At 57.5% G+C, this 18,887-nt stretch overlaps 1 protein-coding gene across 6 annotated transcripts in view; it reads right to left on the reverse strand.

Annotated features, from left to right (window-relative positions):
• RARA (retinoic acid receptor alpha) overlaps positions 1-18,887 on the reverse strand; it is a 43,757-nt gene that overhangs the window by 10,680 nt on the left and 14,190 nt on the right. For 2 of the 6 annotated variants that reach the window (XM_047845698.1, XM_047845697.1), the window contains exon 2: positions 11,166-11,709. In XM_047845698.1, coding sequence (XP_047701654.1) covers positions 11,166-11,343 — 178 coding nt within the window. In that variant the 5' untranslated portion in view covers positions 11,344-11,709. Of the gene's footprint in view, positions 1-2,670; positions 3,404-11,165; positions 11,710-18,887 lie in introns of those variants that run through there. The other 4 variants (XM_047845703.1, XM_047845702.1, XM_047845699.1 and 1 more) reach the window with 4 other exon arrangements.

An 18,887-nucleotide genomic window follows, 5' to 3' on the forward strand; every position in this document is an offset into this window, starting at 1 on the left:
CCCCTCGGAGGGCTGGAACCGGCCCAGGAAGCCAGGCGTCCCCTCCCGCCAGAACTGCCAGGTGCCCCTCCCCCACCCTTGGCGGGCAGGGGCCAGGAGGCAGAGGCACAGCGCTCCGGATTCCCCACGCCCCAGAGCCGTTCGCAGGCTCGCACAAGGGGCTGGTTTCCTGGAGCAGATCAGCAGGAAATCAGCCGGGCCCCTGGCCAGCGGCTCCCCTCCCAATCCAGCTGGCGCCCGCTCCTCCGCAGCTCCCCTCGCTGCCCCTGGGGAGGGCTGGGGAGGGGGCACAGGGCCCCCCTGTACTGCCCCCTCCTCCCTCCCCGCGGGGGAGGGTGGGGTGGCTCTGGGCGTAGGGCGGAAGGAGGCCCCTAGCCCAGCACCCCGATAAGCATCTCTCCCCCTCCCCCCACCACGGGCATCCACGTGCTTCACATTCTTGGACGTCTGGGAGCGGGCGGATGCGTGAGCGGTGAGATTGGTGGGGGACAGATGGGGAGCCGCATCCCGTGTACCCCTTGTCCTCCAGTGCCCCTCCCCCCAGTAGGGTCTCTGGGGATGGAGGGGAGTCCCCACAGGGCCCTGCGAGATTGAAAGATCTCCTTCCACAGCCGAGCTGCCCTCTTCCCACCTTGCGTGCAGGTAGCAGGAGGCAGTGAGCAGGCTGGAGGGCTCTTGTCACCATAGGACCTCCACACACACCAAGGGATTCCTCCCAAGACAGTGGTGTGACCCCATGTACGGCAGGGTCAAGTCACCACCGGAAGCCTTCAGGTCTTTCCTGCGCCTCAGAACAACTCCCAGCCCACAGCTTTGGGGCTGAGCCCACTGGTACCCCCACTGAGGACGCATACACACGCCTACAAAGGGACCTTGGGAACAGGGAAACCCAGATCTCTAGCTCTACCTAACCCGACAGGGTGTGGGAAACAGCTCTCCACTTCCCTATCCCGAGCCTCACCAAACTCAAGGCCTGTTGGGACCCCATGCTCCTCCTCCCCAACCAGTTTGGGGCCAGGGAGAGCTGAGCTGCTCCCGTGGGGTAAAGGAAGAGATGGGGTTGGAGCCCAAGGTCTCTGATCCCAGCTTCCCCCTAGTCTTCTGGCACAGGTGGCCAAGGTGGTGGAGGGGGTGACCACAGCAGCCTGCCCCAATTATCCCACTGCGGAGGAACACCTTCCTCCAGCTGTGAAAAGTGGGGAAAAGGGTCTTAGTGTGGCACCTCTTACCAATCCCCTTTGGCCAAAGTCGGCCCACTCACACACCCCCTCCCTCCCAGGGTAGGCAGCCTGCAGCCTCCCAGCCACTCAGCCCCAGAGGCAAAGGTCAAGGGGCAGGACAATAGGAAAAGCTGCAGGCGAGGTGGCTCTGGGAGGGGTACAGGTGGGGTGTCTCTTCACTTCAGGTCTCTCTTCCTAGAGCAAAGGGGCTGGGGGCTGCCCTTCAACCTTCTCCAATCTGCTGGGCCCCTAGAGACCCACTCCACCCCGCCTCCCAGGCAGGCAGCAGGGAGGCAGCCAGTCGGGAGGGTGGGAGAAGCTCCGGGGAAGAGTTGAGCCCCGAGCTGGCAAAGGGAAGAAACCCGAGCCAGGTAACAATAGCCCTCTAGCGCCGGCTCCCTCCCGCCCAGGTACACTACCTCACAGCTGGGTAGGAACACGCCCAGGTGTGCACCCCAGGCGCTAGCTCTCGAGGGTGCACAGAGCCCCTCCCTTCCAGAAGAGCCCGAACCCAGACGGAGGACAGCGGGAAGGTGAGCTGGCTGCAGGGCTCCAGGGTTCAGCACCCCTCTTAGGGTCAGCCCAGTTCCCTGCTCCTATCCCTAAGCGAAAACAGGGTAACAAAAGGACACAGCTGGGTTGGCAGGGAATGCATCCCTCATTTCCAGAGCAGCCCCAGACCCACAAAAAACAAACTCATTCCCAGAAAACAAACCAGTTTAGGATTAGTAGGGAGGGATTCTTTCCACCAGAGCAGCCTGCCATTCCTGAGACAGAAACCTCAAAGATGCCAGCCAAGTGTCCAGGGACAGGACAACCCTCATATGGACAGGTGCCCTCCCCAGTGTAAAGAGTTGGTTAGGATGGCAGACGGGTGTCAGTGAAGTTGCCCCTTCCTGCCACACCCCACTGCCAACACCAAAGACACTAAGCGCTCCCCGGACAGGGACTCTAATGACACAAGGGCAAGGGCTGGGGGCAGCAGCTGTTGCACAGGAGGGGGCTCTCCCCCAGGCTTTGATGGGTGGGACCTGGGAAGGAGGCCCCTCCTCCTGGAGCAGATAAGCCCACAGATAGGACCTTTACCCCACCCTCCAGGGTGGGAGAAAGGACCACTCTGCCGAGAAGCTACTGGATTCCTAGCAAGAAGATACAAAGTGGAGGCAAAGGGCTTCACTTCCCCTGCAAGAAGTAGCAGAACAGATGAACGAATGTTTCCCGAAGGGAGGAACCTCTAAAGTTCCTCAGCCCTAATGTAACAGAAAGAGCACCCAGGGGTTACTTGGGAGGGTCCAATTGTCCAGCAAGGGCACCCGAGTTTCAGCAATAGAGACGGGAAAGTAGAGACAAGACCCCCACCGCGCCCCAGGCCCGCATCCCCAGTGGGAGTGGAAGCTCCACCACCCACCCCCAGCCCCAGCTCCTACAATAGGAGAGGGGAGGCCGGTACCTACAGTGGTTTGAGCCATTCCAAAGCGGAGTCCGGAGCGGGGTGGAGTAGGGACCAGGGACGGGGAGCCCTTTCTCCGGGAGCAAACAGGCCCGGTTCTGATTATAAAAATCCACCACCAGGAAGGGATTGGGGGTGGGGGTGAGCCCCCCCACTTCCACACTCTCGTACATCTTCCCCGCGAAGACAAGAGGTCCGGGCGGGGAAGTCCTGCGCGCCGCCTCTCTCACTCAGCCGGCGGCGCCATCCTCGGAGAGCAGCTGGGGGCGAGGGGCACGTCCCCCTCGCCCCGACTGGCGACCCGGGCCGGGGGCCGCCCGTCGCCCGAAGTCCTGCGTCTAAGTCGGCTGGCGGCTCCACCAGTCCCAGGTTAACAGCGGGGAAGTTGTGTGCGGGGGCCGAGGGGGGTGTCCCTTGGCTCCCCCCGGGAACGCCCGGCGGAGGCCCGGGAACTCAGCGGCTCCACCTCGAGGGGGCTCCCGTCTCGAGTCGCATGCTGTCCTAGGCAGAGTCCCGCGGCTCCCCAAGTGCGCCGGCCGGGGGCGGGATCGGCGCGGGGCACAGGGGGTGGGGGCGGGGGGACGCCGGGCACTTCCTCCTCCCCGGGGCTCCCGGGGCTCCCCCGGGACGAGGATTCCGGGTCGGGGTGGGGACCCCGCGCGGCTCCGCCTCCGCCAGGCCCGGGGCCGCCGGCCGACGCTCGGTCTCGGAGGTGCTCGCCGCAGCCCCCTGCCCGGAGCCTGCGCGCCCCCTCCCCCGCGGTCCCACCCCCTTTCCTCCGCCCCGTCCCGTCCAGGCACCGCCCCTGACTTAACCCTTGCCCGGCGGGTCCGGCGGGCGAAGCGCAGGGAATTGACAGGGAGAAGCGGGCTGTGGCGGGCGAGTGGGGGGAGCCTGGGAAGGGGGGGGAGCCTGGGAAGGGGGAGGAGAGAAGCGGGGACGGAATGGGGAAAGGCTACAGAGGAGTACGCGGAGGACGGACGGAGGCAGGGTACGCGGAGAGGTGGGGGCTGGCGCTGAGGCAGGAACGGAAGAGGGGCGGGAGTCTACCCCATCCCAGTTCCGGCTCTCGGCCTCCCAGTGATTCGGTCAGTCCCCGGCCCGGCGCTGGAAGGGGAGAGGTGACGGGGCGGGGAGGAGGGGGTGGTCCCGGTGTCCTCCCCCTAACACACCCCCCACCCAGCCCGGGCCTCATTTGCCTAATGTAATGCGGCTGAACTCTCGCTGAACTCGCCTGGCGGCGCCTCACCTCCGGGTGACCCACCCACCGCTGCCCGTGACATCACCCGCTTGCCAGCCCGCTCGCGGGGCTCGCCCACCGGCCCCCGGCCCCCTCAGGCCAGGCCAGCGTCCCTGGAGCCTCGGAGAGTGGCCGCAGGAGGCGAGGGACCAGGGCGCGCGTGGCCAAGTGTTAGCGCCACGAATGCAACGTGCAGCGTGTGCCGAGTGTCCCGGGTGTGACATTGTGCAGCTCAGGCGTAGTGTCGGGATGAGACACCCGGCTTGTGTCATTGTCTGTGACATCATGTGTGACTCCGGCCGCCCGCCCGCCGGAACCCGACGCGGCAGCGCGTCTGCTTTGGCATAAACGCTTGCAGAAGGGGCTCTCCTCCCCACGCTCTGCGTGCTTCCGGCGAGCAAAGCCCCGCCCAAGGTGTCTCCCAGCGGCGGAACCAGGATTGGCCCCCCACCGCGCAATCCAGCCCCGGAGAGATAAGAGGAGGGGCTGGTGCCTTCCAGCTGACCACTTCCTCCCGGAAGCCCTCGGGATGCCAGTTTCAGTGGAAGAAAGGTCTAGGTTGGGTAGGTACGTGAAGGAGGGAGATGCCCCTAGAGGAGAGGGTATCCTGTTAACTCCCACTAACCCTGCAGCAGAACGCCCTCATTCTAAAAAAGGATGGGAACTGACATGCTTCCCAAGGACATTCTTCTAGAAGTCAGGTTCTTAATCTGGTCATTAAATCCTCACAGCAACTCCAAGAGATAAGGGGGCATTATTCCTATTTTACATATAAAGAAACTGAGGTCTCAGCAAGGCTAGGTGGGTTGTCCCAAGTTAACACTGCTAATAAAGCTAGAGTATTTGAACTTTCTGGTGCCAAAGCCCATATTCCCATCATGCCAGGCTGGTTCAAGAAAAGGTATTTTCTGAGCACTTCCTGTATAGATACTCTGGTGAGTCTGTTCTAGCAGACCTTAAGGAGCAACAGCCATTAAGCAAATAATTACATTATATATATATATATATATATATAATTGCACACAGATAATTGGTATTTGGAAACAACTATAGTATGCTTTGAAGGAGAATTAATACTGTAGGTACCTAATTTAGATTGAAGAGTCAGGGAGGACCTCAAGGCAGAGACCTAAAGAAAGTAGAAGTTTGTAAGTTAGTCAGGCAAAGAGTAGGAAGGAATGCGGTCCCAGTAAAGGAAGGAGCCTGTGCAAAGGTCCCGGGGTTAGAGATGTTGGTGAGTTCATTCAAGGTACTGACAGAGGACTAGGGTAGAGGCAGTGTAAAATTCAAGAGGAAAACAGCCACAAGACCAGGCTGGGGAGGTGGGCGGAGGCCAGACCACGTGGGCCTGTTGGCTTCAGTATGACTTTTGGATTTTATCTTAAATGCCAGGAGAAGCCACAGAAAGCTTCCCAAACAGAGGAGAAGCAAGATCTGATTTACAGTGTTGTAAGATCTTTCTAGCAGCTGTGTGAAGAATGGACTGTAGGGGGGCAAGAGAGACCGGTTAGTAGCTGCTACAACAGTCCAGGCAGCATAAAAGGACAGGGGGAGGGTAGCCAAGAGCACTCTGGTGTGTGGCTTTGCAACAGCAAAGTTCCCAAGACTGCGAAGTACAGACATCTACTGGTCTGGCGGACAGGTGGCTGTGGGCTCCAAAGTGAGGTCCCACCTAAGTGAAGTCTGGGCTGCAGGTGGAATGCTGGGGTCTGGGGCACATATGCAAGCCTTGGCAGTGGTTGAGTGACGGGGAAGAGGGCAGACTGCTTCCACAGCCTTTGGGATCTTTCCTCCCAAACGAGATAGCTCCTGGGCATCAGTTATGTGCTAGGCTCTGTGTTCACTGCTGTGAGCTACTAAGGGATCTGAGACTGTCTCTGCCATCAAAGACCTGGTAACTGGGAAAAGATCTCCCAAATGATTACAGCTCACGGCAGGAACTAGGCAGGAAGAAGTCACTTCATGGTAGAAGGATGAGTGTTACAAGAGAAAAAAAATGACACACAGGTTTCAAAGGTGGGAGAGTGTAGTGTGGAATGGGAAACATCTGTGAAGGTTTCTAGGAAGAGGATGTGAGGGTTTCTGGATTCAGGATGTTCCTTAAAGGATGGTAGGATTTCTGGAGCTGGAGAAAGGGAAAAGTCCAGGTGAGATACCTGTTCTGGGCAGCAGCAAGGTATGTCAGAGAAGAACACAGTTTCCTGAGGCACAGGGAGAAGAGGGAAAAAGGAAAGTTCTGGTGGCCAAGGGAGGGCTCCAGCCACAGCTACCTGCAGGCCTGAGGTCCAGGCCTCCTCTGCCGCTTCTCTGTGACATTCCCCACAGCTCCTCCAGGACTGTGTGTTTAGCAGGCCCTCAGCAGGTATGGGCTGAACTAAACTAGCCCCCACTTGTTCCAGGCTCCCTCCTGTCCCCAACCCCACCTGGAGGGGATCACAAACAGAAAATCATGAGGCCTGGACCCAGACATGGGGTCCCAGTATAGGGTGGTCATCCCCCAAGACGAGGGCCCAACTCCACCCACCTCATCATCACTGCCCTTGCAAGATACTTGAAGCTCACCCAGGCTCAACAGTCAGCAGGTCACTGTGGCCTCATAGCAACTCACCCAGCCAGGAACGCATTAAGGGTCTTGCTTTGAAGAGGATACAGACTCAGAGAGAGGATAGGTGACCTGCACTAGGCTGCATAGGAAGAGCAGTCTTTTTTAAGATTTCTGCCCATGGTGCCTTGGTCTGTGGGCTGCTTGAGGTTCTCAGTAACCCAGAAGTCAAAATGGGGAGGGGAGAGCCTCTATAGCTGATCTAGCCAGGGCTGATCTAACCAGTCTACCCTGGGACACCCAGCTCCACTGGCTGTGCCTGACTCCATAGAGGAGGAGGAGGAGGAGGAGGCCACGTGGGCACTGCCCCAAAGTGATCTGGAGAAGGGAAACACTTCCTCTTTCTACAGATGCTACCCCCTAAAGGGTAGTCATAGCCTGCACTGGCACATCCCTGTGGGCACATGGCCCTTGGCATGGGGTGGACCCAATGTCTCAGGTCCTGCCAGCCCAAGAGGAAGACAGGCTTCCTTCCCTGAGTCCTGCCTGAGGGAGCTCATGCATTATCACTGCTACCAGATAAAAGGTGAGGGGCCCCATTTTCACTCAAAATCCCATCCAACAATCTTTGGCTGACTCAGCATTTTGGACCTCTGGAAAGGCACTGCTAGCAATACCCTCTCTCCCTGGGCTGTCTCTCTTATTGTCCAGGGAAAGAGTGGACGGAAGGGAGGGTGGGAGGAAGAGACTAAAGGAAGGGAGTGGCAGAAGAAAGGAAGAGGGGCTCACTCCCTCCTTGGTCTCCCCAGTCTCCAGGCACACACACTAGGAATATGTGGACAGAAAGGAAAAGTCTGGAGCCAGTCTTTTGGGGTTCCCATCTCTAGCTCCTCTACTGATTGCTTCCAACTTCCCTGCCCCCACCCCACAAATCGAAACAAAATAAGAATAACAACTGTGGCTTTTACACTCTGTTCCTACAATGTCTGTCTGGAGGGGGACGGGAGGATTGCCTACTGAGCTCTGCAAACTCCAGTGGGCTGCAGCGGGCAGATTCGGGGGTGGGGATGGGTGTGAACAGATTGTATCCACAGTTTCCAGGACAGGATGGAGATCTGGCCCAGGCCTCTTAGGGCTCTTTGCCTCCAGCCTTCAGGATCCAAAACACAGAAGAGGGGGTGTGGCTTGGCTGCCTTCCCTGACGCCCCCTACTGGGGGAAAGCAGGAGGTTCCTGGGCAGAAGTGGGACTCAGCCATAGGAGAGGAGGTTTCATCATTGGCCCTGACAGACCCCTCCCCCCCAAAGGCTCCCCCAACCCAGGAGTGCCCACCACCATACCCTCCTGCAGCTGCCTATCTGGATGGTGGAAAATAGGTCAGCTTTACCGCTCACTTAACCCAATCACTTAACCTCCACCCACACCAGTTCCTCAAATACAAATGGGGATAATAACCCTCTCCCAGCACCATAGAGATAATCTGGGGCACATAGTACGTGGTCCACACATGTCAGCATCCAGTTCTCTCCAACTCCTCCACCTAGAAGGGACCTGGGTCCCCTTTTCACCGTGGTAACGGTACCACGCAGGAGACAGCAAGGATGCAGACGACAGGATGCCACAAGCAGACGCAGAGCTGAGAACATTACGTCGGTGATCTTGCCTAATCTCAGCCTTTGAGGGAGGTTCTGGTAATATCCCTGTTTTACAGACCAGGAAACGTGCTCAGAGAGGTTATCACATGTAGTTAAGTGGCAAAGCCAGAACTCAGGCTCCACTACAGCAGGTAGCCCACACGGATTCCTACAGTGAGCAACAACACGGGCAGGTTGGTGTTCCCCATTCCCCACACCACCACCCCCAGCCTAAACTGGCGATAAGAAGAGACCCTGACCTCCCGAGACACACAGCACAATCCGCAGACCTCTCCTTTAAACACTCTATGCCCTAAGTCACCGCCTCCTCCAGCACACATACAGACTGACCGCCCCCCCCAACCCCAGCTCTGGATTTGATTCTCCCAAGACATGCTCAGCTCTGACCTTCTCACCCCATACACACAAGCCATTAACCCCCTTCCCAACACACACTCAGCCTTGACACCCCCACCCCTAAAACACACACAACCCTGACCCTCCCCACAATGCACACAGAATCTCAACCCTCCATAGTAAATACCAGTCCTCAGAGATCAAGCCCCAGGGGCTCTGGGGAGGTGGGGAGGGAATCCTGTCCCATCTCTGGGGCCTCTTACTCTGACTCCCTGACCGGAGTAAGAGAAATACCCCTTCCCCAACAGTGACCCAGACCTGTCATTCCACAGGCCACTGGGTCTCTGAAGGATACACCCAAGACACCCAAGGTCCGGCCTCCACATTACATGGGAAGAGGGATGGGAAAGGGAGGGGCACTATGCAAACACCTTTGTTGGTGGGAAATGGGAGTAAAGAGCCTCCCATTTGAGGCTTCCTACAAAAAAAGGTGACCATTGCTCTCTGCAGGAATGGGGGCCACCAATGTCTACCTCTCCTAGGAACTGCCTGACCCCTGGCACCAGCCTCATGGCAGGGAGAGAAGAGAAATGAGGCTGCCTCCATCTCTAACACATACGAATTTTGATCTGTCATGCTTCACTACCCAGGGCTGAGGAGCTTGGGTCACCAGGCCACCCAGCCCTGCGCAGAAGGAGGGGAGATGCCTGGCTCCCTGAAGCTCATGGCTACACCCCTGGTCCCAGAGTAGGAGAATGGCAGGGAGAAGCTCAGAAGCTGGGGGTCTAGGTAGGAAGAGAAGTTGTTGTTTACTAGGAAGAGGGGAAGGGTAGGGAAACCCACAGGCTCACAGAGGGAGGGGGCAGGAAAGGAGCATTGCCTAACCTGGGTGGGGAAAGCCAGAGAAGGCTCCACTTGCCCAAAATGTGGGCACCCCACCCTGGGGGGGGGAGAATGTTACCAGGGTGGGAAGTGGGGGACCCGGAAGCCCTCCCCACCCACCTCTAAGAAAGGGGAAGAAGCTTGCAACATTCAGAGGACATAGCATTTGCTCTTTGCTCGTCTGACACAGGATGGGCAAGAACCCAGTCCACCTCCAACTCTGAGCAGTGTCTGGGGCTTTGTTCCCATCACCTGGGGAAGGACAAATTATCCACAGGTACCAGGTTGCAAGCCCCCCACGTCTCCCTCCCTAAAAATCCCACCCTGGCAGGAAGGAGACACTCCAGTTACTCCAGCCAAGAATACGAATTCCAGTGTCTGTAGACAAAAAGAACCACAGACGTGCCCACAACCCCAATTCCATTCCCCAGCAACCCTGAACCCAGAGACTGGCCTCCCTGGCCACCTAGCATGGACTGGAAGACTAGGCCAAACTCGGAGTTCCCCCAACTCCGGGTCACTGTGCCACCAGCCACTGCCGTATGAGGACAGAAGAGAGGGAGGAAACAGAAGGTAGAGAATGAATGGCATTGCAGTGGAAACTGAGGAGTATCTGCCTGCCCTCTGGTCCCAGGCCAGAAAGAGGGGGAGCCTGTAGGAACAGACACGGAGCCCCTGCTCCAGCAGCCGGTGGGGCCTGGGAGGGAGGGGCCGTGGCGGAGCCAGAGGAGGAGGTCCAGGAAGCGGTGGTGGCGGTGGGCAGACGGCCAGTGCGGGCAGCGAGGCGCCCGGCCAGGGCCTGCCCCAGGGACAAAGAGACTCCCTGGCTCCGGCGAGAGTGTGCTGCCCCCACACTGAGAAGGGGGCACTGACCCAGCCCAGCCGGGCGCACAGGGCAGTGGTGCCAGGCAGCCTGCCAGGGGCTGTGGGAGGGGCAGTGGGTGCCCGGGGCAGGGTGTTCAGTCCCCGCCCACCAGGAGAGGTGGGACACGTTTCCCAGGTCAGCAGCTGACCGACCAGCCAACCATCCATGGCCCATTCTGCTGCTTCCAACCCCTCCCGCCCCAGGCCAGGCCCCTGCTCCCTCCTCCCCGAGCCCTGGCCTGGTGCCCAGCTGGGCCCTGGGGGCCAGAGTTACTGTAAGCGGCCTGGCAGGCCCGAGGCCTGGACTCCGCCAGCTGGCCATAGCTGCTGCCACCTCCCACTACCTGGCTCGGCCAGCCGGGGAAGGGTACCGAGACCCCTGTCCAGCCAACAGGCGACCCCCGTGGCAGAGGGTGGAGTCACAGAGAAAACACAGGCCCTGCCAAGACCATGCATGCGTGCACAGCCAGAGTCCAGGCTGGGCGCCCCCTCCTGGGACACTGGCCCTGGCCACTAGGCAACCGTGGGCGGAGCTGGCAGGGAGGGGAGAGGTGGGGGTACTCGTCAGCCTCCAGGGCAGTCTGCGCCCTCAAGCTCTTTCCTCAGAGGGGTGGGACGGAGGTGGGGTGCCACTCTCAGGAGAGTTGCCATTTCCACCAAATGTCAAGAGGTGTGTTTACCCGCCTCCGGCCTCTGTGTCCAGTCCTCGGAGCTATTTATAAGGCCCTCAGGAGCACAGCACAGGAGAGGGCGCCAGGAGCCCCGGGGAACGGCACGGTTGCATCTCTCCCTCAGCTGCCCCCAACATCAAACAACCACTGTTACCAGCCTGGAGCCACCCCCCGCCACACACACACACAACGATGGTCCCCCTCATCTAGAGAAGACGCGCAGAACAGATGTGCCTGGAGGCCAAGCCCTGAGGCCTGCCGATCTCCACAGCCCCCTCCCACCAAGCCTCCCACCACCCCACTTACTGGCTGGGGATGGTGTGCTATAGCCGCTGACAGGAAGCTGGTGCTGGAGAGTGGTCAGGGCGCCTGGCGGAGAAAGTCCACCCAGCATTGGCGGGAAGAAGAAGGCGTAGGGGGGCACCGGGTACCCATTGAGGTGCCCTCCCCCAGGTGTTGGGCAGGAGCTGCTGTTGCTGGCCATGCCAAGCAGCCACAGTCAGAAGGGTAGGCAGACAGTCTGGCAGGAGGCTCTGACGGGCTTCAGGCTGCCCCTCCTCGGGGCATGGGGCCTGGGCCCAGAGGGGGTCTGGGTGGTCAGCCCACCCCCCCCTTCTGTCCTGGAGCTTCTGTCCAAGGCCAACAGGCTAATCTCAGCCTCCTGGATCCCCCACTCTAGCGGGGGGCCGCGTGGGTTGGGGGAGGTCCCAAGAGCTGGTCCTTCGGTCAAGCAGTTCTGTGAGCTGGCACTTTTCTGGGAAGGTCCAGAGCTGGCCTTCAGGACACCGAAGAGGATGCCTCTCCCAGATGGGCCCTGGCTAGGCGGCTCGGGGGGCCATGTTCTGTGGCACTGCAGAAAAAGGAAAGGCAGGTGAGTGGGCACTGAGGAGCGGGTACACGGGCATTCCCCGTGGAGCTCCCCAACCTGGGCGGCCGGAGATTCTCCCGTGGCACCCGGCTGAGCAGACAGCTGGCACCATGCCTGGCTGGCAGAGACAGCCTGGGAGCAGGGCCCAGACACTGCTGGGGGTGGCAGGATAGCACAGCCAGGCTGGGGAGACGAGGACAGAGCCCAGAGCCACAAAGGGCCTCTCACCCACAGTCCTGAGGGGAAAGGTCAGGGTCTGCCACCCCAGAGGATCCCTGTGGCAGAGGCCAGCAGCTGGCCCTCCTCCTCCCCCCAGTGCGGGTTACCTGAGGTCAAGATACAAAGAACCGTGTGCCTGAGGGGAGGAGGGTGGGGGAGGAAAAGCCGCTTCCCTAAAGCATTGGCACTTCTCAGAAAAATGACTCCTAGGCCAGGGGGCCCCTCTTATACCACTTCCCCCCAAAATCCAAGCCCCAGCACCCCAGATGGGTTTGTCCCACAGGCCTAGGGAGGAGGCCCGTTGACATACACACAAATAAGGAAACGGGAACCAAGGACTCCTGGGTATCACCTCCAATGCTTACCAGCATGATGGGCCAGGGGTGGGCAATGTGTAAGAAGGGTAGGGATTGCCCAGGATAGAACCTCCCCAGCCCCAGGCAATGAAACGGTAAGGGAGATTGATGAATTCAAAGTTCACCCTCATGGTCGGTGGCAAAAGCAACATCCCTGGATGGGGTGGGAGGAGGGCACACGATGAAGGACCAGATGCCCCCCACACACACACACACACGTGTGTGTATACAGATCCAAACCCTGTTTGAACAGCTGGGATCAGAAGGGCATGCACAGATAACACCATGGGGCAGAGAGAGGCAGAGATGAACCCAGAGATGCCATGACACAGACAGAAAGGCAGCAACAAGGGAAAAGAGAGAAAGGGGAAAAAGAGAAGCATCCGCAAGAGGATGCTTCCAATCAAATCCACCTGGGGTATAGGATATACTAAAATAAATACATGTACATGGGTATATTTCTTTATATACAAATACATATACACATATATATGACATATGTATGGCATTGTATATATGTGAAGACAAAAAAAGACAAAAAGAAACAGCCATTTATTTGTTTTTTAATATTTACTCATTTTTGTGACAGAGACAGAGTGCCAGCGGGGGAGGGGAAAGAGAGAGAGGGACACACAGTCCGAAGCAGGCTCCAGGCTCCGAGATGTTAGCACAGAGCCTGATGCGGGACCCGAACTCATCAACCATGAGATCATGATCTGAACTGAAGTAGGACACTTAACTGAGCCACCCAGGCGCCCCAAAGAAACAGCCTTTTAAAACCACAATGAGAGACACCTGGGTGGCTTGGTGCGTGGAGCATCAGACCTCAGCTCAGGTCAAGATCTCTCGGTTTGTGAGTTCAAGCCTCACGTCAAGCTCTGTGCTGGCAGCTCAGAACCTGGAGCCTGCTTCGGATTCTGCATCTCCCTCTCTCTCTGCCTCTCCCCTGTTCATGTTCTGTCTCTCTCTCTCTCTCTCAACATAAATAAACATTTAAATAAGTAAATAAATAACCACAATGAGATATCACCTCAGATCCACCAAGATGACCATAATCAAAAAGAATAAATCTGGCAAGGATATGGAGAAACCGGAACCCTCATACACCTGCTGGAGGGAATGTAAAACAGTACAACCACTTTGGAAAACAATGTGGCAGTTCCTCAAAAAGTTAAACAGAGTTACCTTATGATCCAGCAAGTCCACTCCTAGGTATTTCCCCAAGAGATATGAAAACATAAGTTCACACAAAAACTTGTGCTCAGATGTTCAGACCAGTATTACTCACAATGGCCTAAAAGTAGAACCGACCCAAATGTCTATCAGCTGATGAATGGACAGAGTGTCCATCCACATGCAAACTTAATTCTGCCAGAAAAAGGAATGAAGTACTGACATATACTACTACAACATGAAAACAGTCATGCTAGTTCTAAAAGGCTACATACGATGATTCCATTTCTATGAAACACCCAGAATAGACAAATCTATAAAAACAGAAAGCAGACTGCAGTCACCAGGGGCTAGGGGGTGGGTTTGAAGGAAATGGGAGGTGACTGCTGACAGTTAACGGGGTCTTTTTAGAGTGATGAAAATCTTCAAAAATTGATGGTGGGGACATGCACACAACTCTGTGAGTATACAAAAACCACTGTGTTATACACTTTAATGGGTGAATTTTACGGTATATGAATTACATCTCAATAAACCTGTTAAAAAGAAGAAAGGAGGGGCCCCTGACCAGTTCAGTCAGTAGAGCGTGTGACTCTCAATGTCAGGGTCATGAGTTTGAGCCCCACATTGGGGGTAGGGTTTAATTAAAAATAAAAAATAAATATTACACAAAGAAGAAGGGAAGAGAAAAGGAAAGAGAGAAAGAGAAAAAAGGAAAAAGGAAAGAAACAAGGTCACAAAGACCCAAACTAAGGACTGCCTGCACTTCCAACCCCTGTTCCTCCCCCTACCTCCCCCACCAAGCCTAGGCCACACCAGGTTCTAAGCTCCAGGCTCAGACCTAGAATCCAAGGGACATGCACATGGCCAGCGTTTGGCAGAGGACCATGCCTGGGATAGAGGAGTTCCTGCCAAGGCCACAGTGGACAAGGCCAGGACTTTTGGGCCCAGCTGGGCCAGGCTGAGGGAGGGGGAGAGGGGACAGGTACTTGCTAGGGAGGGGGCAGCTCCCCCAGGAGTGGAATCTGGACATTGTTAATGACCATGATTTTTACTGGTACTAATTATGACAACCATAAGGCCTCTCTCCTTACTCCTGAATGAAATACCCCCTTCTCTCCCCAGGCCCCTGTTGATTCCCTCCCAGGCTGAGAAGGCTGACGTCAGAGGAACAGGGGCCCCACCCATTGGGCCAGCTGCCACCCCAGCCCCCCACGCCCCTGTGGGGCCCCACACAACGGGAACTCTTGAGCTAAGGGAGCCAGGCAAGGGAAGGAGGGGTTGGCCGAGCCTCATCAGCGTTGACAGTCAGACACACACACACACACACACACACACTCTCTCTCTCTCTCTCTCTCTCTCTCTCTCTCTCCCCTGCAGAAACTCATGCATGCAAGTCTATGGAAAGCATCCGGGTGGGCAAGAGCATGCTTGCACGCCCCAGCCTGTGTGTGTGCGGGCACGCACGTGAAGAGAGGGAACCTGGAGATACCATCTCTCCACACCTGGGCTTCACCACACAATGAACATGGTTCAGGGCTTGTGTGCACGGCCCCAGGACACAGCTCCCCACAGACACACAACCACAGCCCCACAGTTTCCCAAACTGCACATTCTCCCTGGCCCTCACACAGCCAGGCTGGCCTTTGTACCTGCCTCCCTGGGGGCCCAGCACCCAACACACACTGAGGTGCACCCTCTGACAAATACTCAGGAGGGTTTACGTCCACACAGGGGCCAGCCTCCCTGAGGTGAGGCCCAGGAAGCTGAGGCCCAGAAAGCCATTCACTCTAGACCCCAGGCATTCTGACTCAGCTTTTGGGAAATAGGGGGTGGATTCAGTCGGTCCAGTCTGGACCTTCTGCATCCCACCCCTGCCCCCAGAGGAGAGATGACTATGCCCACCTTAATGCCTGTGAGGAGTTAGACATGGGACCAAACTTCAAAACCCCCTGCACTCCAAAGCCACACCCCAGTGAGAGACTGGAAGGCCTCCCTCACCCCATGAGAGCCTCACTATCCCTAACCCTGCTCAGCCTGCAAACTCTGGTGCAGAGTTACTCAGCTCCCTGGGGAGGACCTTGAGCCATGGGAGGGGGTAAAGGTCATGGAAATGAGCCGAGGGCCAGGCTGGCCAGGGAACAGGGATGGGAGAGGGCAGGGATGATGGGGGCTGAGCCAAAGAGCACAGGCCCTGCCTCAGAAGCTCCCTCTGGAGCCATGATCCCTGGGGAGACACCTGGCCCCCAGCTACCTGGACCCAGGGGTAGAGAAGACACTGGCAGAGAACTGAAACCACCAAAGAGAGGGAAAACAAACTACCTACCTCCAACCTCCACCCTCTGCCCACCAGCTCTACTACCCGTGGGCACCCTCCCTCAAGGCAGAGAAAACCACAGGCCCATCCCTCCAATACGCTGAGCCTCGCCTGGGCACAGTCGGAGGGGGTGGGCGCTGGAGTGCCAGCCACCAGCCATGCACCCTGCCCACCAGAGCCTCCCTCACTCCCAAAAAGTGCCAGGGGAAACTCACACCCCTAGAGGAAAAGGCAAGGGCTGGCTGAGCCATGAAGACGGTAGAAAGAACGAGAGGTTTGTAGGGTCAAATCTCAGCTCTGCCACTCTGGGTGACCTTCGGCAAGTCACTTAACCTCTCTAAGCGTCTGTTTACTCACTTGTGAGCTACCCCTCTCAACAACTGGATGTGTGGTTTCAGACATATGAGTCTGGAAAGCACCTAGCACAGCACTGGGCACATAGGCGGTGCTGGGCAACAGGGCCCCTTTCCCCACACCTCTCACCACACCCGGTGCCTCCCTGGGCCATGTGTCTGCTCTCCCTTCCCTCTTCCCAACCAGGGCTAGTGTCTGTGGACAGGCCCCGGAGAGACAATTACCCATTTTCCAGGGTCTGCTTCCCCCCAGACTGAGAAGAGGGATGTGGGTGAGGGATATTCGGGTGTGGGTGGACACCAAACCACAGCGCTTTCCCAAATTCCCTTCTTTCATTTCACAAACCAAAAAAGAGAAACCTTTTGGATTTGGGGAGGGGAGGAAGGGAAGAGAAATAGACTATTTCCTTTCCTATCCCCAGAGAAGAGGAGCCGGGGGTCCCCAAACCCAGCTGATCCAGCCTCCCTTCCTCATTGACTCCTTCCTCTCAGCTCCCAGGCTCCTCTGCAACAATGGCTCCCAAGGAACAGAAGGCAGGCAGTCCCAGAGAGGCTGAGAGATAGGGACAGAGACCGGGCAGCTTAAAAGAAGGGGAGATGGGGGTTTTCCTCAGCATTCTAGACAGTCAGTGAATCATAGGCAAATGACACCCAAAGCTCAGCTCAACTTGACAGGGTACCCAGGGGAACACACAGGACATGAACCCTGGTGGAAACAAAGACCTGGACCCTCTGTACCCCCTATCAGATAAGGAGCTGGCAGGGCAGGGCAGGGCAGGACAGGGCGGGACAGGGCAGATTTTAAACCAGAACAGTGGGCTGGAACTATTTATAAACTTTCCAGGAACACACACACACACACACACACACACACACACACACAAAGCCACAACTTCTCCCCTCCTCCTAGCTCTTCAGATCTTCAGGCAGGGTCTGGGGTGCAGTGATGATCACTACTCCCTCTTTCCCTTTTCCAAAGGTTCCTCTGGCCAAGGCTCTCACCCCTCTCCTCCAAGTCCACAGTCTGGCCACTCTGGTCCTCTGTTTACCTTTTGCTCACCAGAGTCCCAGCTGCAGGGAGCCAGCAAGGCCAGCCCCACTTTGAAAGAGATCACCACCCCAGGAGGCCCTGGACTATGTCAGGACAGGTACAGGGCACCTCTTCTCTACCAGACCCTTGCAACCCCAGGCCTGCCTCACTAGAGCTAGGACTTGTTTGAAAACCTGCCCCAAACATGTGCAGGCCGTTAGCACATCCTCAGAGGGGATTAGGGGAGGGATGAAGTCCAGCATCTTCCTCTGTATGCTGCCACTGCCCAACTGCCTCAAGATGCAGCACTCAGTCCCAGAAGAGTGGGTCTGATGTCCCCTCAACCTGTGCCCCCACCTGGCCCTAGGTTCTGTCCCAGCTACGCAGGGCCACCTGACCTCCAGCAGTGACTGATTACCAAGCAGAAAGGGCAACTGGGTAAGTCCAAACCTAGGACAGGCCAGGTTCTGGGAGGAGGAAATGGTGGTCTCTGTGGGCATGACAGTGCCTCCAACTCCTGCATCCCCAAAGACTGCACCCCAGAGCCCCCTAGGAGACATGCTTGGGACCTCCAAAGCTCAAGGTGGCTGAGCTCCCCCTCCCCTGGAACCCACTGGGTCTTCTTTCAAAGCAGAGAGTAGGTGAAAGGGCAGGGGGCAGCCCAGGCCTCGAGGAGGGAGCAACCTACAGGGAAGGAAGAAAACAGGAAGAGGAAGAGATGAGCCTGCCGAAGCCACAGCCAGACCACAGGAGTGTGTGGACCAAACAAAGGCCCCTCTGTCCGGGCAGGGGACCAAGGGGGCACAGACAAAGGGGACCCCCCCCCCCCAGCTTGGAAACCACCGTCCTTATACCCAGCCTGGCATGGGGCTTTCCCCACCTTCACCTTGGCAGCTGCCCCCTCACCACTTGTCTCCCCACTATACCACGCAGGAAACACTGTTCTCACAATGGGAGCACACACAGCAAGGTTGTGTGTGTGTGTGTGTGTGTGTGTGTGTGTGTGTGTGTGTGTAAGGCTACAGCAATCCCCGCCCTCCGCTATCCCCTCAGCTCTGCCCTAAACCTGAGATTGCCAGATTCTGAATCCTAGGGCAGAAAGTCAGCAGGACATGGTCCTACCAATCCCCTCCCAGCACCCCTCCCTGGGGACCTCGACTGCAGGGAAGCCGGGAACGCCAATCCCCTGCCTCAGGATATCCTCTTGGCTCTGACCCCAGACCAGGCCTGAGTCAGACTGTACCCCGCCCCATACCCCTCCATCCACTGACCCCCCAGGAACTTCCTACTCTGCACCCGCCTACCAGTTGGGGGTTAGAACTAGGGGGAATCTCCTCTTCTCCATCCCTGGCTGAAGAGGGAAACCCACAAGGGGGTGGGAAGAATGGGTCACAAAGTCGTATGGCCTGCCCCTTAAAGCACAGGGCCTTCAGGCTCAGAGAAAGGCTGGTACAGGCTGTGTGCAAGGGTGAGGCAGACCCCCACCTCCCCACCCCCAAACACACACACAACCTGCCCAGAGCCTCCTCCCACTCCAGCTTATACCCCAAGACATCCCAGAAGCTCCCTGGGGAAGGCAATTTCCATGAGAACACAAGATGGGAGAAGGTTCCAAAGGTAAAAGGAGATAGGGAGCAGAGGTCCCACGAACCTCTGTGATGTATCTTTGAGGCAGCACAACCTAGCCTGGAGGGGACAGGACCACACAATCA

Source organism: Prionailurus viverrinus, unplaced genomic scaffold (genome assembly GCF_022837055.1).
Source record: "Prionailurus viverrinus isolate Anna unplaced genomic scaffold, UM_Priviv_1.0 scaffold_35, whole genome shotgun sequence".
Lineage (NCBI taxonomy): Eukaryota > Metazoa > Chordata > Mammalia > Carnivora > Felidae > Prionailurus > Prionailurus viverrinus.